Source organism: Haliaeetus leucocephalus, unplaced genomic scaffold, assembly GCF_000737465.1.
Source record: "Haliaeetus leucocephalus isolate CR32 unplaced genomic scaffold, Haliaeetus_leucocephalus-4.0 Scaffold151, whole genome shotgun sequence".
Taxonomy (NCBI): domain Eukaryota; kingdom Metazoa; phylum Chordata; class Aves; order Accipitriformes; family Accipitridae; genus Haliaeetus; species Haliaeetus leucocephalus.
This window is the reverse complement of record NW_010972587.1, coordinates 14,865,072-14,890,226: the sequence shown is the minus strand read 5'-3', so window position 1 is coordinate 14,890,226 and position 25,155 is coordinate 14,865,072. Positions and strand designations below refer to the sequence as shown.

Sequence of the window (25,155 nt, the reverse complement as noted above, 5' to 3'; positions counted from 1 at the left end):
CCCTCGTTGGTTGACCTCCTGTTATCCTGTACACTTCAGAAAAAAGTTACTATAACTTTTTACTATGAGGGTAGAAATAAATGAAGTATCATTTTTACAAAGATCTTTTGGAAACAATGGTTACAGTTTCTAAGACTGTGAGTTGGAATTCAGCCCTCAAGATTTTAGGCCTTGATTCAGTTGCCCATACATAGCTGTCTATTGACATCTGAAATGCTTTTGCGTGCTCCAAGCTGATGCTTTAGAAGGGCAATGAAATTCCATAGTTCCTGCAAGCCTCTTGCAGATGCCCTGAATTTCCTTGGGCCACTGAGATGGCGTTAGTTAACAAGGCTTTGGCAGTTGAATCTTGTCCTATTTGTCTACAACAGAAGTGTCTGAGCTACCTGTCTAGACGTTGTTTAAAGCTAATGCATATCTTGGTATAATCAATTAAGCTTAGGGCTTATTCCTCTGACCTAATACTTCTTCAGGATAATATAGCTAAATATAGACTATATTCTAAATTGTAATTAATACTGTTTTAATAGTTTTTCATTGAGTTATAGAGGATTTTAGCATGCTCGCTGAAATGTAGCAGTATTTAGAGAAATCCCACCTTGCAAGTCTGAAGATGAGTTCCTGAAATTGCTCAAGACTGAGAACAAATTAATGCCATTTCTTTGGATAGCAATTTAGTTACTAGCATATGAATACAGAAGTTTAACTTCAGGCCCTAAATTTGGTTCTAAAAATCAGTCTTATTAGATAGACATATATAACACATTACATAATGTCATTTTCATTTTCTTCAGAAATCCTTTTTGTACTGAAAGACTGTATTGCACACGAATCACTGAGTACTATAGTGTCGGTAATTGTAGACCCAACTTTTCTTCCTGTGAAAGGATTGGTTTTGATGTTAATTCTTATATAATATTTTTTGTGTGAGACAGGTTAGTGTACTTTCATAGTTAAACATTTTTATGAACAAGATAACTATACTTATACTAATTAGGCTTCAATAATATTGAACTGGGTAATAGATAAAAATGAACACTATGTGCAAAAAGCATCTCTCTTTTTTGCAATAATGTTATATATTATAAATGGTTTTAGTGTAACTGAAATCAAGCCACCTGCCTACAATCAAAGGGTGTAGCTCTAATTTAAATAATGCTAGTGTGGTTTGATAGTAAAAATTTTTCAAATGGTGGTAGGAACAACCTGACCTTCAACTTCCAAGCAATGATGTCATCATTTGTAATTACAATCTTTTGATCCATAAGAAGACTAATATGCACAGAGAAGTTGTATGAAGCACTAGTGTGGCCACTGCTGTAAATACTGAGTCTGCTTCTACTGTAAATATTTCAAAAATTGGGAGAAGTAGGAAATAGATTTTTAAGAGGCATTACGATTTGGAAATTAAGATTAAGATGTGGAAACCTGTCTAATCCTGCAAGAAATTTAATAATCACCATCTTTTTTCATATGTCCATGAGAAGGTTAGTGGTAAATGTGATCGTGATGGCATTGTAACACTTTCTGTCCTTTAAAACCTTGTATGCTGAGCCAATCAATCAACTAACAAAGCAAATTAATAAGATTTGCCAGGATGTAAATCAGCATAGCTATTTTTATAGTCCACACTAGATGAGTCTAGTTAATCCAAAACCTGAGTTTATCTAACCTTTTAAAAAACTAATTTGGCTATTCTGGACATAGAAAACATAGTATATTTTCTTTATCCTATTCTATTCTATTTCCTTTGCCCTGAAACAAAGGAAATGGAGGATGGAAAGTCCTCAGTAACCATTTTTAAAAATCAGAATAAGCTCCAATTATGTAATCCTTGTGACAGTTTCTCATGCAAGTTGGAGGCAGGAAGGAATATTGTTAGAGCATGCTGCAGTTCAGTAATTTTTAGCTGCCAGATGATCCCTGGAGCCTGGTGTTATCTGACTTCTACAGAAACGTCTCAGCTTATTGCAACTTGAGCCAGGAACTAGAAGAGAATGACGGCCATAAATACTTCCCTGTTGGCCCCATCTATAGCACCAATCAGAAACTCAGCATGAGACCTAATCTTTCCTAGGTAAATTTGGTAGGTTCTCAAGTTTCCAAGTTCTTTTTGCCATGAAATGTTCCACTGAAACTTACAATATTACTATGTCGGTGACCTAAAGGGGAAAAAAAAATATGTTTGCTTTAGTTTTGTTACCAGAGAAAGAGAAAAGGAAATGAAAACACAATTACTGTATCATTTAATTACAAAAGAAAATATATTCAAATCTATTCTTAATGAAACTATGAGTACCGTATACATAAACAGAGAAGTCACCCAAATTGGTTGCAGGAACTAATTTGATGGCGATATTCTCTCTCTGATGGAGCAGACCCAGGTAGTAAATCATTATTGGTTGCCTAATGGGAAGATCCTACTGTGAAAATAAACAGCTGTCCACAATAAAGAAATTGTTTACAAGAAACCATTACATGTCAGACACTTTATTCCCTTGAGAAAGGAGTGAAGGCATGAAATACTGAGCAGCTGGATTTTTTCTGGGATGTTTATTTCAAAGAAAAATATTTGGATTTTTTTTATTGCAAAGCTTTATTTTTAGATTTGAAAAGCATGATCCTTTTTTGTATTACCACTTTATTTTGCTTGGAAGGAAAGACTGCAACTGCTCCTTTTTGAGATTGCTGCATATTATGTATGTTCCTGAATTGCTTATAGTTGTATGCACACATTGTAGCTGGAGGAGTTCTTCTCAGCCCTATCTAGTGGAGCATACGCCAGCCCTGCCTCCCCTCAGGAATATCTTCCAATAAAATTTCATTCCAAGAACATCACTCCAAGTCAGTTCGATGCTTCTCAGGTGGGACTGTAGGGCAAAACCTAGTCTTCAGGGACCTGTCATTGAACAGGGTTGACAAGAAGTCTTTCCTGTGGAAAGACCAAAATCTTGCTTGTATAACTTGACCACTCTGTTACCGTCTTCTTCTGCATATTTAAAGTGTGGGTAAACTAAGCCGAGGTGAATATCGACAAGCCCCTTCAAACAGAATGCAACGGTGGGCAGAAAACTCTATTTGTCACCATCAGCACCAACCCGTATTTGTCACCATCTGTCCTCTGAGTGCTGCATCTTTGAGATACTCCTGCATCTGCAAGACTCCCTGATTTCACTTGCAAGGCTTTCATGTGCTGAACAGCTGAAGGGCGGCTGTGCTGAAGCACGGCCGCACAGGCTCCGCAGCGACAGAAATACGGGGACGGCTGAAGTACCGGGGGGTTGTGTTCTTCATAGGTTTAGCTGCTGCTTGGGGGGGGGGATGTTCTTTATAGTTTTATCTTTTTGTCAGTCAGTCGTTCTGTTCGTCTCTCACACCAGTAAGTAAATAAGGGCACTGAGTACACTTAGCTAGGCTCGTGTGGAACATTTCTCACTCCAGAAGTTATTTCTTAGCTTTGTAGATGGTGCCTGTATTGCCGCGTGTCTCAGCAGTAGTATAGTCCCTTGTCTGGTATTTCCACAAACACAGTGCAGGGCTCTATCAAAGCAAGTCTCTGTTTCCTCAGTCAAGGAGGTTCACTGATAATTATCTATTGATGAGTCTGTCCATAGAGTGAAAGAAGACGATATTTCATATTCTGGAGCAAAAGAGGATGAGACTTTAAGCTCAGTTAAGATGCTCCTAACACTCATATTTAGCCTTCATCCTCACTATGAGATTTCCAAAGAGTATGGCAAGGCCTTGGTGGGGTGTCTGGTCAAATCCCTGTCCCTCCTTCGATGAGCTAGGCTATCAAATCACAGGATGCTCCTTCACATGCTGCATGTGAACAGTTTTACAGTTAGATACCAGGTCAGACTGGAAAGCATAAGAGAGATACAAGGCTTTCCGGAATGCCATCCAAGTTGTTCCGTGTCAGGGATGTTATTATGAAGATTCACTTTAAATTCCTTTCTAAGGCTGTGTAAAAATTTGTTTGATTGATCATATTACACATATGTATTACTTTCTGAATTAAATTAATTCAGATCCAAGATTTCTGCACACACTTGTGATGCAATGATTCAGGAAGAGCCCTTCTATGTGTACAGACTGCATACCTAAAGGACCAGCAGTTTTGATGACATACTTTTCAAAAAAGTTGGAATTGTCTGTTTCTGTGACAAGGAGGGTTCACTTTGTCAGACATCAGGTAACATCTGAGGTTATCTACAGGATGTCTGCCAAGCTGCCACCTGAACATTTGTTCACACGTTCATTAAGCGTAACAGTATTGCTGAAACATTCCAGCTTGGTATTTGCTTTAGAAGAACAGTTTGTCAGTCTGTATTTGACTAGAAACTTTCAGGCCTCATCCAGATATGTAGTGTTTCTGCAGGAGTATTTCTTAGAATCATCTATGCTATGAAAGTATCTCTAAATTGGAAAGGCCATAAAGTTTACATTCTTGCAACTATTCCTCTTTATCCTATGTTAGCTATGCTAATGTAACTGGGTATTTCCTTCCCTTTGATACCTCTGTTACACTTCCAAGAATTCTTTCAGGTCAGTAGGACTGGAAGGGAGAAGCTTCTGTCCTTGCTTTCACAGAGGCATTTGTGACTTGTGCAGATGGACGAGCTCATGTGTGCTCCTGCAGAAGTTGGTTAGGCAAAAATCCTCCAGCTTACAGCACTGGAGCTACTTTTGTTTATTTGGAGTTTGGCTTTTTCTGGAGTGGATTTGCCCACAGAGTGAAAGCACATGTTGGAGATCCACCTCAATTACAAATAAATAGGCTTTCTTCTGTGAACTCTGCAGGCTGTCAGTTGAGACATGAGATTTGAATGTAATGGCTGCCTTAATGCAGAGCTGCAGGTGTTATTAGCACATTTAGGAACATGGAGCACATGTCTTTGTGACCCACAAAGAAAGGTACTCTGTAAATTCACAGACACCTTAAAGACCATCATAACTATGCACAGGCAATGGCATTTCCCCCAGAATATGAACTAAAGTATTTCTTTAAAAATACAGTTCTAAAGGCATGAAGTAACGTGGAGATTTTGGCCTCCTGCTACATCATTCTGGTGCTTGGTTACCATCACAGCTGGGAAGCTATGCCTTATTTCATAGTCCTCTCTATCCCCTGACCTGATTTTCACTAACTTTACATTGTTCAAGCAGCATTAAGAACACTTAAAGAAGGTAAGAATGATATTTTAAGTCCCTTTAATGGTCCTTCACAGTGCCATAAAATGGTAACAGCATCACAAATATGTCCGAACAGCAGTTTCCTATGTACCTGCAGGTATGTAGACGTTTTTAAGCCAGCCGTAGGTTATCTAGCTGGGATGCTGCTAGAAAGGTAGCTATTGCAGTGCAGAGCTCTATGGAGGATGCAAATTTCATCTGTGAAGCTGGGTATATTTTTGTGTAATTAATCCTTGTTGATCAGTTGCTCACCGTGTCCAGGGAAGTTGTCACTGGCAGCTATTAGCATGCTCTACGTCAAGTATGGGTTTATATAACTTCTTGAACAGGGTTGTATGTGTTAGGATTTTCCAGGATGAAATATGAGTTACCTTATAAAGCTCCCTTTCAAGTCGCCCCTCTTATAGTGATAGTACTTGGATTCGCAATCAGTAATTCAGGGTAACAAAAGTAAAAGATTTGTGTTTGGTTTGTGCCTCGTTTTATTTAGGTATTAAGAGAGTGCTGTATCCTGCCTTAACACAGAATGAATGTTTGAGCTGACAAAATAAGTGTAGGTATGCAATATATTCCTTACCAAATACATTTGAATTATAATAGGTTTTGTAAGTTGAAATAGCGTTCTGAGTAGCTTTCTGTTTTCAAAATAATTTTTTATTTTAAAATGTATGAAGTATTTGTAAGTTCACATAAACGCTATTTTTATTCACAGATAATGCACCTCAGGTAGCAATTACCGCACCGGGATCTGGTAACCATAGAAACAGCTCTACAGGCCCAACACCTGACTGCTCTCCTCCATCACCAGACACTGCACTCAAAAATATAGTGAAAGTTATACGTCCTCAGGTAGGTGATCACCATAAGCATCCTCTTATTAGTTGTATTTTTCATTTTAAATGCAGGCTATGATGCATGTATTCTAATGTATGTTATCACTATACACGTATGAATAAGTCGAAGATAGGTAAACAGAACACAAAATAGTTTTTGTACTTAGGAAGCAATCTTGATAGCAGGAGAAGACAGAATATTTTATGAATGACCCCAACAATGTACAGAGAGACATCAGTATGTTTTTCTTACAGCATTAATGATGAATGAAGTCTTTATGCAATATTTTGTATTTTTATGCACTACTAGTTTTCTTCCAAGCTTATGTTCTGTTTTTATCAGTAATAATTCCCTGTTACTTTTTCATGTTTTCTTTCCTCTTTCTGTATCTCCATTTACATGGTCCCATAATGTTTCATACCTTCTTTAGTTTACCTTCTCGTATAGCGTTTCTTCCCAACTTTCATCCTTCCTAACTATATGTATTTCTAATAGTGTTTGGTAAACAAGATGCTTAATGCATGGAAAACTTGAGTGCCCCTTGTAATTCTTTAAGGAGTACAGCCTTTTAAAATAAAAGCTTTAAAAAAATAAATCTTTGAACTTGATTCAGTAGTATAGAGGTAATCTGCATAGAGGAGTTTAGTTTTAGAATCACAGGATCATAGGATAACATAAATCAGAAGAAACCTCAGGGGATTATCTAGTTCTCCGCTTAAAAAGGCATGACAGTAGGTATGTCGAAGCTAGGTGTGACAACTACACTCCGAATTGACTAATTGTGAAGCTTTTTTTGGTGTGAACCAAAAGAACATCTATTCCTCTCCTACCAGTCATTGGGTTCAAATGCAGCCATCTGTTCTTCATTGCTCAGCTGATCTCTGCAACTGAGCTACTTTGATGCTGGTGGATGCGGGCTTTGTATCACCAGTATGTTGCTGGCATTTGTTTTACTTGAGAAGTAAGCTGATGGATACATGATATTTGGGAAGAATTATATAGGACAGATTGTTTTATTGCTGCACAAGTGAGCGTGTTACAGTGATGAGGTGGATCTTCCTTTCGGTACTCATTGGAGCACACAGTTCAGAAGGTCCTGCAGAATTAAAGGTAATTACTAGGTGCACCTGCCATTTCTCTGTAGGAGCCATTGGTTTCCTATGGCTGACACTGTCAATGCACAATAATTCTAATGACTGGCTGATGCAGACCATCCCTTTTTGACACTACAGTAGTTTGGGTTCCACATCCTGGTTTAAATCTAGATTAGAGGGGGTCTAAAATCACAGCTTCTTCTCCTTTTCTCTTTTTATAGTTGTTTCTCATTTTGCTTGTTCCTGTAGTCTCTCTGTCCCTCCCACCCTACATCAGTATAATACTGAAATGCCTCCTTCCCTCTAAGCTGTTTTTTATAGTAGGCGGCAAGCAAACAGAAAGGTATTGGAATATTGTTGGAACAAGCTGTCGTGTGATAGCTTATTGAAAATAGCATTTTAAAAGCTGTTTCCATCATGATTTTGCCAACAGATGGACCCAGAACACTGAATGGTGATGTTCTCCTGCTAGTTAGCTCTGAATGGATTCAGCAGATTCCGGGGAGCTATTTTCAAATTTAAATCGTACCATTCACTGACTCCCAGTATTCTCATCATTCTGCAGAACAAAAGCTAGCTGTGCGATATATATGGTCAGAACTTTACCACATTTGCTAAAATGTCTCTCATGTGGACCTACATGTGGCATAGTTCCCATGCAGAAAACGACAACAGAAAGGCATGTGTAGGCTAGTGCTTAATGTATGTTGTAAATCTATGCTATGCATGAGAAGTTGGATACACTATAGCATTCAGGTCCCATTATGCTTCTCCTTTCTCCATGTGTTTTATGCACATTCCTTCAGTATTCTTCCTTTTCTTTGTTTTTGTTGCTTACCTAATCGCCTCTCCCCAAGATCTCAACCTGGGAATTTAGACAAAGAAGTCGTAGATATTTGCAACGTGGTGTTTGCAAACCATTAGTGTTAATTCTGCCTGCATATTTAATTCCTTTATTCCATGCCTGCTGCATTCAATTACATGGCAAGCTCTTTGAAGGTTAACCAATGGGATTCTATTCTTGACTGACCTCTCACCACTCATGTAAAACTAATGAACAGTGTTACACAATGCATGCAAAATAATTAATGTTGTCTGCCAGAGCCTCTTTGCACTTTCCTAGCAAAGCAAACAGATTTTAAACAGATCTAAAACAGGGATCGTATAAATTTCCAAAACAGCTGTCACTCCTTTCCCCTTTTCATATGTCTTGTGCATCCAGCACAGGAAGGTGCCAGGGAAAGGCAGAATGGGAAACTCTTCAGCAGCCAGTTTTGCACTAGGCAGGCTTTGGTAGCTTGGATGAAACTGCCAGGGAAATCTGGCCTTTCAACTCCCATTGTTATTTTCATTTATAGCCTTACTTACCTTTCCTGGAGGGTTGTGCATATAGCAGTTTACCCGCAGTGAGGAGAAACACTGTGTTTCTGCATAAGCAGTGGCAGAGGGGACCAAAGATTCCTTCCTCCCGCCAGTCTGGGGAGGGCAGGAGGTGGCAGGGAGTGGAAAAAGAGAAACCTGGAGAGCCGAGTTTGAAGGCGGAGGTGGGGGACATTCCGCCTCCTGCTTTCTTTGGCCTTTTCTTTCTAAGACCGCCTGCCAGCTCACATGATGGCAGCGCATCTGCACGCTTCAGCACACGACAGACTTTGAAGACATTTGTATGAATGTGAGGTTTAGCGCAGCACCGTGGGCTCTCCTCTCCCCTGTTCCAGATGCTCACACGTACCAAAAACAGCTCGGGGGGGCACTAGAGGTGTCTGCTCCCCCTGCTGCGGGGGGTCCCTGAAGAAGAGGGAGGCTGTGAAGCTGCACGGCCAGCCCATGGGGTGAAAGGACCACGGCTGGGAAGTATGAGACAGGAACAATCCCATACACAAAGTGTGAATCCTGAGGGGTCTGGGTCATGGACAGTCAAGGGATTCCTCGGAGTGCACTCAAAACTTGTTTTGTCTTTTTCCTTCTAGTTGTCTCTTAACCTGGCCATAATTATTCCCCTTCTTATATTAAAAACATGCCATCACAAACCTGGCTGGGAATTTCTATTTTCCCCCAACCTTCCACTCATTTTTCTGGAAATTTATCCTTTCTTCAGTTAATCATGATGAATTTTGAGGAGAGAAACCTGCAGTTTGTTGTGACCCTACCACTCATCCCTTATGAGATCCCATTGGTCCCTAAAATCCATCTAAAACTCTTTGGATATGCCTCAACTATTCAATTCAGTGTACCATTACTAAAGCTGAAGCCTATTTTAACTGAAATGGTGTCTCCCTGGCACGGTGCAGCACTCTGGAGAGATACTCCGATCTCAGCAGCAGTATTAAGTTCAGTGCCCCATTGCCACCCACCTCTAATGCTTCCAGTCCTGAAGCTAGCACACTTAACAGCAATTCAGGGAGCTGTGTGCTCTTTCATCCGTGTACCTTAGCTACGGCTTGTACCTGTGATCTCACATTTTGCAAATATGTGTCTCGTTTTCAAATTTTCACAGGGTTAGTCTCTGAAAAAGAGGGTTTGTTGAAAAGTTACATATATGCAGATAAGAAACAGAATTTAGTTCAGAGTTTGAATCACTTGATATTTTTTTCCAGATATCTTCTGTCCAGACAAGCCTTAGTAAGATTTTAACTCATGAATTACTAATTAACGAAGACATTAAGGTGCTGCAGCGTGTCCAGAGAAGGACAACGAAGCTGCTGAAGGGTCTAGAGAACAGGCCCTGTGAGGAGCGGCTGAGGGAACTGGGGCTGTTTAGCCTGGAGGAAAGGAGGCTTTTGGGAGGAGACCTTATCGCTCTCTGCAACTGCCTGAAAGGAGGTTGTAGTGAGGTGGGTGCTGGTCTCTTCTATCAAGTAACTAGTGATAGGACGAGAGGAAATGGCTCAAGTTGCACTAGGGGAGGTTTAGGTTGGGTATTAGAAAAAAATTCTTACTGAAAGGCTTGTCAGGCATTGGAACAGGCTGCCCAGGAAAGTGGTGGTGTCATCATCCTTGGAGGTGTTCAAAAAATGCGTAGACGTGGCACTTCAGGATATGGTTTAGTGGGCATGGTGGTGTTGGGTTTACGGTTGGACTCAATGATTTTCAAGGTCTTTTCCAACCTACATGATTCTACGATTCAGGTTAAAGACACATGCCTCTGTGAAGTATACTAACAGCACATGGGAGTGAAAATGAGATGTGGCTGGAGACCAAGTATGTTAGTGAGTTAACTGAAGGCCTCTGTAAGTTTAAGCTCTCTTTCAAGTTTTAACGTAGTTACGTTAGTACATATGGTAAAATATAACTTACCTTATCAGACTGGAATTTTAGAAAGTAATAGTAAAATTGAGCTTGTTCTACCACACTTCCTGTAGCTGTCAGTCTGGATGAAGCCTCAACAAAATTGGACTGCATGTGATGCTTCACCTATTTTTTGTATTAGCCACTCAATTTAATAAGACTCTCCTTACTTACTTATTTATTCAGCTCCATTTGAACAAGTAAACTATATACATAGAGGGGGAAAGAGCACCTTTTTTCCTAAGGCTGTTTCTTTTGCCAGTGCTATTCACTTGTGGGTCATTGGCCAATTCTCATAAAATTGCATTCTGACTTCTCGCCTTTTAAATTCTTTACTAAATGTAATCCAGCATTTGCATATTCTTTTTTTGTCTTTCTAAGATAGGTTTCAATGGCTAACTGTAGGTACAGCTTTTGATGTCTAAATGTGGATTATTTAAAAGTGACTTGGATTTTATCTATCATGAATTAATATTGTCCCCATTTTATGTGAATAACCTAACTCCTTAAGAGTGTTATTTCAATGATATAAAGAGGGCTTCTGGTAGAAAGACAAAGGAACAGAGAATTTAAGTGTTTCTGACAATGAAATTTCATTATCTCGTTCTTGCTGGCTTTATTGCTAAGATTTGTAATAATCTATTCATTATAATATGGGGTTTTTTCTTGTGGGTTTGGATGTGCTGTCTTTACATTAGATGTAAATTTTTCTATTTATCTTTCTTAACCTCTTTAAGCAAAGTTACAATTCCATCTATGGTTCATTGTTCCTCTGGCTAAGACATCTAGCAATATAATAGAAGGTAATAGTTTAACTGTTAGAGGAAGAAGGAATTGTCTCATTTTTCTGCAAGTGGTAGTGGAATCCTGCAGGACATCTGTAGCCTCTGACAGACCTGTCCCACTTGTTTGGGCTACCAAGTGTGCCTTGACTAATATATAACTATTTTGTGCATGCACAGTGAGCCTGGTGTACCTATGTAGATGTACTTATTTAGGCATAGGGAAAGACAGAGACCGTGAGGTTCCACCCCCTCTAGCAGCCTGGACACGAATGGACAGACCAACCATAGGAGATACGTGCTCCAGAGCCTCTCTGGTTGACCTAAATAGTGATAGTAATTTACACTCAAGGAAATTATATCTCATCCTTTTTGCAGTTAGGTGCAGGAATTACTCTGAATAAAAACAAACAAACAAAATCATACTAGAGGCAACTCTGGAAAATCACAGTTCCAGAAACTAAATTTTCAGAACTAATTGTTCCATGAACAGAATTTTCAAGTGGATTAGTGTCACTATTTCCCCATGGTGAAATAACCTGGTTTCCTCCCCTATGTCAACACCCTACTGCAGTACACTTAGTTCTTCCCAAATGAAACGCATCCTTTGTTGCAGAGTACTTCCAGGCTGGAGAAATATTTTGATGTTAAATTGAGAAAGGAATTTTGCCCTACTCTCTGCTAAATGTGGTGAGGAATATTTGAACGATCCCTTGCGTGCTCATAGTGTTACGTGCGAGTCATGGTAGCATTACAGAATTTGCATGCAACTTCCATTCACGGGAGCATTAAGTCCTTGTCCTTTTAATAGAAAGGCAATTCAGTATGTGCATTTTGATGCCTTTCCTGTTTTGCAGTGTTCAGAGTGGTATCTTTCATTGATATATGTTCACTACTGACTTAACATGAAAATGTTCTGCTTATTAGACCTGATTTGAAAGTTGTTTAATTCTTGTTATTGGAAGACCTTTAAAGATTTTTATTGATATATTATTGCTTTTGCATTGATGATAAGGTTTCCTGTTGGCCTGATGTGGTATGCTGTTTTAGGATAGTCTAGGGTTTTCTAGGTTGGATTATGACAATTGAAATAATAGTAACAAAGAAACATTTTAAAGTAAACAAAATCAGTCATTAAAGATACTTACATATAACAAGTAAATTAAATACACGAATGTAACGAATAAAGAAAATCTGCCTAAGGACGTATCTGCATGTGGTTTTGTAGCTTGCATACTGGGGTGGAGTTAAGCTGTAAGTATGCTACAATTTCACAGGGGTTATCTAACTGTGTGCACACCTTCTGAGTAGTATGAGACAGACATGTAATGACTGACAAAGCTGGCTTTGGTGCAAAGAACGAAGGAAGCATCATCTCTTTGGGACAGACTTTTGTGTTTGTACAATCTCCACAGCTATAAAACCTTGACCCCTGTCTACATTTCCTGGACATTATGGTATCCCATATAGTAAATAATCTTAGAGTTATTTAGGACCTATCTCGAAAGATCTTGGTAAATGTAATTTAGAAGTGGCTTTGGTAGATACAATCCGGGAAACCAAGGTACAAGACTCCAGTAAGTGACTTGATAATTGCTGGCTACATATTCTGCCCGTGAGTCTGGAATTTAACTCCAGATTCTAACAAATGAAGTAAAGTATCCAGAGTGTGTCTACATGTGAGGTGGGATTCATTCTGGGACAAAACCACCTATGTTTTTGTCTCTGTATATAAGAATCTCTGTCTGATTTGGATGTCAAATCTCCCATCACGCTCAGGAGAGATGTAGGATTCGATGCAGGTGCCTAAAAAGAGCCATCTAATGTCACCTGAGGTGCCGTAAAGGTATCTTTGACATGCATATGGAGGCTGTCAGGTATGATATAGGACATACCTGGGGAGACCTGCATGCTTCTGGATGGCAGCTGGAGGCCAGGTGGGATGTCCCAGGGAATCTCCAGTGATGGTAGACACCTGCGGTAAGGCAAGTGAACTAATACCAAGGTGACTGGGGTGAGGCGAGTTGTTCTCTGGACTCTGTTGGTTGTATTGACTAGACGTCAACTGGCTGTAATGGGAGCTTAGATACCTAGTGTAGATGTAAATAGCTATGCTGTAAATTTAGTTATCTAAATCTGGAACTGAATTTAATCCTAACTGTAGAAAAAAACATTTTTTTTACAGTTTTTTTGCAAATTGTACTTTAGAAAGACACAGAGGGATGCAGTCAACACAAACTGGTTTACTGCATCTCTCTTAGCATATATTAATGAACGATTAGCATACTTTAACAACATAACATTTTACAGGAGCCAGCAAAGGTGCAAAAGGCTCCTCTCGCTAGCTGCAAAAGCTCAGATGCTAGATTCCTGTGTAATTATGTAGAAAAATTATTGGCACATATTGACAGACGGACCTTGTTAACTCCAAACAATATAGCGGACGTGTTATGCTGTAGAGCACTAGAGGCTGTGTGAGGTTCTGTACAGAATCCTTAGATTGGAAAGACATATTTGACTGAGATATGTTTGTCTGAATTAATAACAATAATGTCAAAGCCCCAAGTAATATAGGAGGTATTTTGTATCACTCAGGTCAGCAGATGGTTGCATGTTAGCACGAACAAACAGAAAACATGTTTCTAACTTCCATAATCATCTTTGAAAATCCCTCTAGGCTTATTTTATATTACTAACCCGTGTCTCCAGAGCAAATCATAGCTATTTATTGACAAACACATTTTCCGAATATGTGAGCATTTGCAAATGAAACTGATCTTTAAAAACACTTCAGAACAGTTTGGGGGGGGGGGTTTGGTTTGTTTCCCCCCTCTCTCTGCCCCCTACCAAGACCTTGCAGGTGGTTTTGTGAAACTTTTAAGAGATGATACAGTGATACAGTAGCTCCAGTGTAGTGAAAGAGCTGATCATCCATAAGTTAGTAAAAGGCCATATGATGCATCAGATGCTGCAATTCTGGCTCCCAGAAAGGGGCACACGGTTGAAGCAGTGGCTGGAGACCTGACCGGACAAAGGCCAGAGCAGTTTTTGAAGATGCTTAGGAAGACGGAGCTGGACCATCCCAGCTGCCTTTTTAGGTAGGTACTGTCTCAGTTTAGGAATAATCAGAGATCCCACACATCATGTTACTTGAAATGTCACCTTTTCAAGTCAGAAGCTGAATTCCTGGAAAACCACAAAGACACCATTGTTTGGGAAAAGGCCAGGAACGTGTTTCTAAATGACCAGAGATCTTTTTCAGTTTTGGAAATAATTAGGTTGTTGATGAATTTGTTGTCTACAAAAGTTTAGGTTTAATTAGTACACATGAATATTTTTGGTCTGATCAGAGACTTACTATGGCTCAGGTCCCAAACAATGACTTTTACCCAGACTGTTTGATGTTGGAGTCTGTCCCTGTTCATTGAACTCTTCCATGAAATTACTAGCCCTAGGAATCAGCCTTTCAAAGCAGACGCTGTTTTTAATTATTAAAGAAAGTAAATCCCCTCAATAGACCATAGATGATTTCCAGATGAATGCCCAAATTTACCCTTTGCAATTTTTCTCAGTTTTAACAGGACACAGTTAATTCACATGGTGCCCAACACAACTTTAACAATCAACATTATGCAAACCCTGTCATTCTGATAAAAAGAGTGAATTTTTACTGAAACCTGTCTAGTTCTGTATTTGTAACACAAACATTCCAGGGCTCATAATCTAAAAATTAAATAGTCCACAAACAAAACTGAAGTTACTCCGCTGGGATAGATTGTATTTAAACACATAGTTCCAAGTTAGGGATGGTGAATAGCTTCATGGTCTGAGGAAGGTATTATTGCTCCCAGAGCAATAATTTGGCCTTGACACTAATAAGTAGCAAACTCCTGACCTTTACAAGTATTCTGACCTGTTAAGCCTGACATGCTAAACCAAGAAGAGTTAAAGCACCCTTTACTCTTTTTCTCTATTTACTTTTCCCAGCTTTAGTTATCTAAGGCAGCAGCTCCTGAGATGTTTTTCACTGTTGTGAAATAAATATACAGACAGCTATACACCTGAATGCAGGGCCTCCTCTATTTTGGAGGAGGGTTTTAATGTTTCAGGTCATTGGTCTTGAAGCAGCAAGGAGCATTGTGGCGTTGGGATATTTTGAGTACGGAGCCAGATGAGTGCTGCAGCAGACTATTTAGCACGACAATGCAAACCATCAGTGGTCTGTGGCTTATAGTCCATGACATGGAGCACTAAGGTTATGTCTGCGTTGATAAGTAGTGCAGTGCAATGGGAACAGATGCGTGTAGTGAAAAAGTCGTTGCTGCCTTGACGATCACACTACATAGATTTCATTGTTTTTTATTTGGGCTAGCTTTAGCGTGGTCCCATGGTCAAAAGGCCATAAGGAGTTGGAGCACGTTTTGTACAATCCTGTAACGTACCTTATGGTGTAGATCCACCCAAAAGGAATGAGTTTCTTGTGCTCTGAAGCTGCTCTGCAATCCAAAGCACAGCCATGAAGTGGAGACAATGAAGAGTTTCACTTCAAAAGTAAATGTTTGGTACAAACCAGTATCGAGTTTTTCACTATTCCTTGAAAACTCATGAAGATAGTTTGATTTTCATGTATGTTTTTTTAAGCTGACAGTTTTTCCCTAAGCTTTTAGACATTTCAGTCTTTGAATATTTAAAGCAGCCCTTCATAAATTGAATAAACAGCAGAGGGTTGCTTTCGAGTGATGAGTGCTTGGTATTATTTTGTAAATTTCATTATACAGGCATCAGCGGTCTAATTGTTTTGCAAGATGTACCCAGCAATGCAGCTGGTGAAGAGCTCCCTTTCTTATCAAAAGATGATTGCAATTATTATATGCAAGGCTGTGAAGCCCTATTTTATTTTGAATTAAATTGATTAGAATGAAGACATGCATTTTTTCTAATGAAGATTAATCCAAATTTTGGAAGGAAATTATCTCTACACACCACAGCTTGTCATATGAAATAATTTTTACCAGCACAACCTTTGAGCCAAATAAAAACAGTAAAAAGAGAGAAACTGTAGGTAAATTTATTAAATGTCAAGTAATGAAAACAATACAAAAAGTCTGTATTTTTCACTCCAAACTTATTTTTCTTGTAGCCCAAGCAGCGCACTTCAATAGTATCTTCTCTGGAATTTCACCGAATGAAACACAGCCACAATTATTTTGACATCAACTCAACCATTGGCTGTACAAGTTTTGTTTCTACTCCTGCAATCAGTCCAGCTAATTATTCCTTTGGATCTCTGGAATACAGTGTTGAAGAGAGAGAACTTCCAGGTATAGAAAAAAAAAAAGCTTACTTTGCCTATCAACAAAGCTTTATAAAACTATAGGTCTGTGGGTTTAAGCTGGAATTGCTGTTGTCTTTGGTAGTGAAATACATTTATCATAAATACACAAAATCATTCCTGATTTTTTTTTCTGCTGCTCAACAAAGGGTTCTTATATTTCATGACCAATATTATTAAAATATACTTTTTCATGAATGTTCTATTTTGAATAAACCAAACTTTGTTTTACAGAAATGCCTAGAATTTAGGTATTGTAGTTTTTGAAATTATGATGATTCAGGTACACTTCTACTTTCATCATTGTGTGGTCAGTGTACTCTACTGATTTTTTAAATGGAAAAATGTAATTAGAAATGATTATGTAACCATCAGTAACGATGAGAATGGGGAGATTTCTAAGTAACCTGACATGGTTTCTGCAGTAGTAATGGGATTCATTAAAGCAAAACTTTAGAGTGATAGTGTGTTTGTAACTGTGAAGCTTTTATCTGTATATAGAGGTTTACATAATGAAAATGGTTTAAGAAAGATTAAAATATTTTCTTCTTCATAGATCAAAACTTCAGGACCAAGAAACTGTCAGTAAACCATGCATTTAGTTACTTCTGTCCTTTCAAATTTCATATGCGAGTTGCTTTATCTAGGCTAAACTTGTAGCAGAATAGTATAGTATTTGGGAAAGCTGATATATTGAAACAAATGTCTTTGATAGCTATTTTATGTGATCTGCAGATGGAGTTGTTTCTTTTAAATGGATACTGTATTTAAGGTATAAATAGAAGTAGATTACTATAAAAAATAATGCAAATATTGAAATTCAGTAGAAACTTGTCAGTTGGCTTCTGTAGCCAAGGTCTTCAAATGAGATGAATCCACTATATTTTGGGGTGGTAGGGTTTGAAAATTCTGAAAACTGTTGCTTTTAAATGATAAAAAAAAAATTAATTTCATAGTTAGATCAAAGCAAAACTATATTGTTAAAGAACTGTCATGAAATAAGTTAAGAGTGAGAAATCTTATCTGTTATAATGAAGGAAGTTAAAATTATCAGAAATTATTCATATTGTTTTTCTTGGACTGGCTGTGTCATTATCTTTGAAACTAAAAGTATGTGCTTATATTCATGGATATAGCAAATCTTTTCAAGCCTAACTGAAATAATTAATTTGAATGGCATCTTTTATTCCTAGGTCTGGGGTCATTTGATTCTTTAGCCTTTTGGGTGGTTTTTGTTGTTCTTGTTTCTTCTATTGTAAATTCTCTTCAGTGATTACAATTTTATTCCGGGTAGTTTAATGGTACTAAATATGTCTTGATGTTTAAAAGCAAAAATAAGAAAACAGAAAGAACATTCACTGGAGCTAGATAAGGAACTTCTCCAGATTTCTGCTGTTGCACAGTTCTGGTTAAGTTCTTCATAATATGTGGATTTCCTTTACTTTTATCTTCTTTGGTTAAATTTACAATGGACTGCACTCAGTAACTTTTAATCATTGCATTTCATTTAGTCTGAAACTGGAACTATAATCTCATGCTTATTAGAACTGTACATTTCTAATTTGTGGATGATTTGATTTATGGATTGAGTGGAAGCTGAATTTCCTCTTGTCTCTGCCTAGAAAGCTAAGAAAAAATAACAAAGGCAAAATGACTGGTTCTGAAGTTCTGGGCACCTTCTACAGGTTTTTCAAGAGTACAGTTTACCATAAGTAAATCATTAATTTATCATCAGTCAATGAAATAATTATAGTAAAAGTGCAAACCCCCCCCCCATGGTTTCTGTCCTAGAATTATTTAAGTAATATATAGGATCACAGATTAGACACAATCTTAGTCTGAATGAAAAAAACGACATTTTATTTTATTCGTTAAGATCCTTTCAACTCCTTAATGATAGATGATGCACTGTAATTCTACAAGAGACAGGGAGTACTAATGTGTAAAGAGAGCAGCAAAATCCAGAAAGAACAGATCAGAATTGTCTCTATTGGAAGTCTCTGAGGCTTGTGTCTTACCTAGATTGTTAAAAGCAGAACCTTGAATACAAATGGTCAGCAAGGAGTAGCAGAAGCAGTGTTCTGCTATGGCTTTTTCTCTACTTTAGGTAGCTGTTGATTCACTGAAAAGTTCCTTGTTCCTTTTCCAGATCTATAGTGACAATTACAATTCGTCATATGTCCTGATTATAATCCTCTGAATTGCCAACTTGTTCTGAAAATTCATGGAAGATCTATACCTTAAAAGAATGTTTAGTTCAATGATAATTGAGGATTTCTGTGCATTTCAGTGTTTCCTTCTATCTTATATTCTTGGGCATTTATGTGTCTTTTTTTTAAAAAAAGCATCATCAGCAAAAAGCAACAAATTATTTTGTCATGCTTATTGAGGTCAAGGGTCTTCTGGCTGACCAGAAAGAAAGAGAAGACAGAAGGAACCCATTTTCATAGTAACTGCAGCTAGTAGTTTTCTGTTGCCTTCTTTGAAACAATCAAAATGCTTTTTAAAGGATTTCTAAATCAGGAACTGCCATCTAAATAAGGCATTAGTATTTCCCTACTCAATTTCAGTGCTTTTATGTTTTCTTCAGGAAACTTGCAATAATTCATTATCATTCAGATCAGAGTGGAAGATGAATACAACAAAATAATTCTAATTCTAAAATCTTCACCATTTTACCTCTACGTCAATAGTCTGCTACCAAAGAAGAATCAATCTCTTGTAACTTTTGGTGGATTAGAGAAAATTCCTTATTGTATTTGGGGATCGCAGTTTTTACTCTTGGTGTTTGCTAATTCCCTACATCCCCTGATTTGAAACAGGGATCCTGATTTTCAAGAAGTGTATTTCTATCAAGTAGAAAACCACTGAACTCTACCACAGCACTATATTATCTGACTGACAGCATATGACAACATTTTCTGATTAATTAGCTGGAGAACAGTCCACGTGTAATGGTAAGTATGTGCTTCAGCTTTGGGATCAGGTGGCCTTGTACTATAAACAAAACCATGTATGTTGCCTGCATGGATGGCAGAAGATACCTTAAAATCAGGTTGCCTGCAACTAAAATGTAAGGATAAAGATTCTGTTATTTGTTTTGAACTTTAACCGGTAGAAGAACCTGCAACAAGTTGATGGAAACTCTTCTCTCACTCCAGTACACATAGGGTAGACTGTGAACGCATCTTTGGTGCAGCCTATTTTCACAGCTTTATTTGTGGCAAGAACATTGACTTCACAGAAGTGTTCTCAAATTCAGAGTGAATGACCATACTTCGATAGCATGGCATTTCACCTCACGTTGGAGGTCAGTGGATCCAAATAACGTCAGCTACTACCATTAAACTTTCTATACTAACAGTGAGTCCACTCCATTGCACGAGGAAGTCATTACTGTATGTAACTCTGTCATGGCAAGATGCTAGTCATTTTCTTGATCATCTGAATACATGTTTAGTAGGGGCTTTGTATGATGACCCAAATGAAAAATGAAAGACCTGATAATCACGCAATGGTTTCGTTTGTGAGGTGTTCCTCATATAACTTTGACCGTGAACAAAGACCACTGGGTGTGCAAGACCATTCACTCCAGGAGAGGGCACTCTGGGCTTTCAGGGAGATGCCTCTCTAATATCATAGCTCTGTACCTTGTTATATACATCCCTGAAGTTCTTTTGAAACTGTAAATCTTGAAGATTGAAGGCGGCAAAATTGTGGCCATCTTGGTAACGTCAGCTTGGCACAATCAACACTTGCAGCTGAAATTGTCACTCTGGATTATTTTATTTTTCATTTCTGCTTGATCAGTCAGAATAATGGATCTTTCTCTAACCAATATTAACTTCATTATGTCTTCTCGTACTGAGTATAATTGGGCTGTGAAATTAAAAAGACAGTTCTGCAGATATGCTTGTTCTGTTTCAGATCGGAAAATAGATCTGTACTCAGATGCATGTATGCAGCAAAAATGTCAGCAGTTGTCTGACATATCATGGCAATAGTCCATGAAAATCTTTAAATTTTCAAAAAATTCCATGTACCGTTCGTTGTAAAAGAGCATACAGTTTTTCTCTCATCTTGTTGTGGTACCTAAAGGTATTTACTGAGTTTATCTCTTAGTTACAAAATCTGTCTCCACTGTAGGACCTTAATGTAGCTCCTATTCTTTTTACATGTCTTGTTTTCTGACTATGAGTAATGTTATTTCATTCATCTAAGAAGGCCATGTTGTTCCTTAGAACAACCCAGAATGTACAATTCAAGAACTCAGTCTTTAATGTGTGGACTATAATTTTTTCTCTTCTACACTGAAAAAGTAATATTTGAGTCACACCTTAGGTTTCTGAAGCATCTTCCGATCTTTCTTTAAAGTAAGTATCTGATCAACTTGTTTTGTCTCACAAGCCCAATTTTTCTGAAGCACAAAACAGCCCTACACTTAAAGATAAGCTTGCACTTTTATCTTTCTCTTTTGAGAGAATCAAGACATTCAGCATATTACTGTGGCTGTTAGAAAGTATTAGAAACTTGGTTCAGAGGTCTGGTCTAAAATTCCTGGCTATGTTGCATTCCTAGACACAGTCAAAATTTATTCTGCTGCAGAAATGTTCCTTTACATGACATTAGCAAAGCTGCTATTTGAAGTAGGTCACGTATTTTTCAACATTACTTTCGTATTCAAATATCTTATTTATTAAGATCTGATATGAAAAGTTCAAACTGTGATGTCTATGTAGACTCTTTAAGCCTTGTTTCTTCAATTATAAATTTTTGGAATTACTAGAAATGAAATGCAAAATGAAAGGTATACAAACAAAAAAGAAAATACCTTTTACTGCTAGAGGGTATTTTTAGGTGTGCTGTATGCCAGTTCATGGTACACTTTCTGTTAACAATACCTTACTAATTACCAAAAGAACACATAGTTTTCCAGTGACAGAGAAAGGGCAAAATATTGGCATATAATGAAATAAGCATAATCAACAAATGCTGGTAAATAAAGCATTCCCATCTCCTGTATATGGACATCTGCACCTCCAGTGAGGGAACATCTGAAAAAAATGGGATTACAAGCCTGTACCAACATATCATTGATTGGGAACTCTTTTCCAGATGAAATGCCTGAGAAGGTCAAATTGAAGCCCTTTTTCCCTGGTTTTTAATTTTCTTCATCATCTTCTTGATTACAGTACAACAAAACGTGCCAAGGCATTCTTCAAAGCAGGTTAATTTCAGCCTTTTCTTCTGCGAAGATTACCTCTTTTTTGCCTTCGGTTTATAGCCAAGTTCAACTGAGTGCAATTAGTAAGACATAGTAGAGCTATTCCAGGAACTGCTACTGGGGAATCATACTCGGTACTGTCTCAAACAATTTCTTTTTTGTTCTAATTAAGTTGTCCAGCAGATGTAGCATGTAAGGTCTCCTTATGTTGCCCTTCTTTTTGCTGCTTCTAATTCCAGTCTTTGCACAGTTGGCCAAGGCAAGATACAGTCTGTCCCACAGGAACAGACTGTGGGGTAGGGTTAATTAATATTATAAACTCCTATTTGTTAATTATTACTGTCTTTACACCTTCCAGTTTCAAAACAACCTACTTCATGAAGCTCATTGTAATTGTATCGCACTGTTACAAATATGTCAACATGCAGGATATCGTGTACAAGGATCTGATAGCAGAAAGCTCAAGTGAGACGATGCTTGGAAATCTGTAGATGAAACTGAGTTCTGTCGTTCTGTTCAAAAACAATATATCTTTTTGCAAGAAACTGATCTTCTGTACCAGTGCTTTCATGAAACATTAGATACAATAAGCCCCTAAATCCCATGCTACCTGAACTTAAAAATAATCTTGGAGATATATTTTTCCAACTTAAACTTCATGATAGTGTTACCTAGCTCTTAGTAATGCCTGTACAGTGTTATCTTTCAGTCTTTTCAAAGGCTTAAATGAATTATCTGGACTAAACCCACTTAGAAGGTGTTAGTGTGAACCTGCTCTCCAACCATTCTGTCTCACATGTCACTAACTATGTGGGTATTCCGATTGCTAAATCCATAGTAAATTACCATGAAAATAAAAAAAATTTGAAGCAGGCATATTGGAGGACTAAAACTGCAGATGGGTCTCTAAGCCCTGTTGTCAGATATAGCATTGGATATGTTAATAAACCAAGAAATGACATGAACAGCTAATCTCTTTTCAAATTAAATTCTGAATCATCTGACCACACGTGGATAGGCATGTGTTGAGCAATGTGCTTGCCTATCTTTTATTCAGATGGCTATTCTTCAGAGGATTTGCTCTTTCCCCCCACATTATTTGCTTACTATGAATAAAGCCAATTAGCAATTGCTGACAATACAGAGGGGGGAAAAATCCCATGTAATATGTAAAATGCACTTACTAATTTTGAAAGCCTAAATTCTTAAGCCTTAATCTGGCAAGCAGGGAGGTAAGAAATAGAGCAATGCTATGATGATGCTGGAGATGAGAATTTCTTAGAGACTGTCCTAAAATTGGGGAAGATTTCCCTCAGGATCCTTAGGAACACTACACGTTACACTACAATCTGCTTCAGGTATTAGCTATTTCTTTGACTCTCTCTTTGCCCCTAAAGTAAACATAAAGGAATATATGCATGTTTGTGTACATGTCTATTTGTGCTATTAAAATCTACTACACTTCATTTAGTTGCACGTCCTCTTCTGTGGGAGATGACAGACATAACAGTGGTTCATCACATCAAAAAATGTTTTCCTGGAGGAACATCAGATTTTAAAGAGCTTCTTTGGAGGAACACGTTATGAATGCAATTGTTCGAAGCAATGCAATTACAATTTTAATTATATGTATCTGATGTGAATTTTTCCAGTTATAATAACTATCCTGACATGTAAGGTCAAGAGAAAAAGTATTTTCTGAAATGTTTCATTTACAATTCTTAGCCATTTCTAGAAGCACAATAACTATAGGCAATACTCCTATTTATCTGATTGTCATCTTAGTCAACTCTGTGCTTTGCTGTTTTGTTTTTTTTTTACTAAGCTGGAAGCAAAATAACTCCTTAACTTGTAGTGGAACCATTTGCAGAGACAGATCATTCTAGTCTTTACGCTATCAGCATGCCTTATATTTTTCCCTTATCTTTCCTTTGGACATTTTGTAAATAAGATTGACCAAGCTCTGGAGGGATGCTCATGAAAACTTCATCAGTCAGAAGAATTGCCATTGCAAGATGAGGGCTAGGAGAAAAGAGCACTAGGATGTTTCAGTCTTCAGTTCCTCACTGTACAGTTTGTGGTACAATTTTCTTTCACTTTGTGGATGTATTTAAACTGTAGCATTATTTAGGGTATTCTATCTTACATTTCAATCTATTTTTCTTTTCTTGTTATCATGTCCTCTTATTCATATTTAATAGCTTTTCTGCTTCTTCTCCTTAGCAGAATGTTTGTATCTTTTAGAAGCTTTCTGCTCACCTGCTGTATTTTTGAGCCCTATATGAGATGATTACAACTGAAGGAAATGGCAAAAAAGTGCCTGTTTTTTTGAAGAACTTTTAGTCTTCCAAGCATACTTAGTGAGCTCCAGTTAAAAAAAAAAATTAAACAAAATCTCTCTGTATTGCATACCAACCAGTAACAAAGAACTTTTGTTTTCTTTTCTCCTAAGACCATTCTGAAACAAAAGACAATTTTCATTCCTCTTTCTTACTTTCTGTGCATGTAACTCAACTCATCTTTTTCTATTTGCTGTTCCTTGTTATCCAATTGTAATGCTACTAGTATTTGCTGTAATAAATCTCTCTTTTTATGTTGTGCTCTGTAGAAAAAAATGGTTTATATGGGTGGGAAAACAAACCTTCTATAACTTTGGTGAATATCCAACAACTAGGGCAGTCAGTCTCACTCATTAGCTAATTAACTAGGTATTTTGTTACCAGCTTTAGTTGAACAATGTAAAAGAAACAGATACCAGAATACATTGCAGTTGGTAGTATTCTTGTGGAAAAAGAAACTTTGATGCTATTTAGTGAAAGGAGAAAAGTGAACCCAGATCTCCCTCATTCTGGAATAGCCACCATCATTTTGTCTAAAATGGGGATGACACCATGAGTTCCAGACTTTTGATTCTAGCCTCAAAAACCATTTTTTAGCAGGAAATAGTCAATAAATCTGAAACTCTTTCATGAATGACTGAATAGATCTTACTATAAACCAAGATGAAATATTTACGTCTGTTTTTTCCTATGTTAGTGAATAACTTCTATATAGTAGCTAGTTTGATAGTTTGTAATTAGATAAGAATTCAAAAAGATACTGGCAAGTTTGAAAAAAATTAAAAATATTCCTTGCTCTCAGGAGCATTTCTACGCTTTGGTAGAAATAAATAATTGCACAAATTCAGGATATAATAAATAATATAAATTGAAACTGTCAAAGGTTTCTTTGAAAATCTATAGAAACACTATATATCATACCTAATTTTGGACTTGGTCATACAAGTTCTGTATATGAGTGTTCATTTTGTATTTCTAGTTGTAATGTAACTCTAATTGTAAAGTTGTATACATTGAAAGGAGTGGGGTTTTTCCATTTTTAATTGTTACATAGTGAGAGATACTATCT

The 25,155-nt window shown here is 37.5% G+C and overlaps 1 protein-coding gene across 1 annotated transcript in view; it reads left to right on the top strand.

Moving 5' to 3' along the window:
• Positions 1-25,155, top strand: part of ANKS1B (ankyrin repeat and sterile alpha motif domain containing 1B) — a 425,224-nt gene that overhangs the window by 148,229 nt on the left and 251,840 nt on the right. The window contains 2 exon segments of the mRNA XM_010561984.1: positions 5,909-6,045; positions 16,332-16,512. Of these exon segments, the coding sequence (XP_010560286.1) occupies positions 5,909-6,045; positions 16,332-16,512 (318 nt within the window).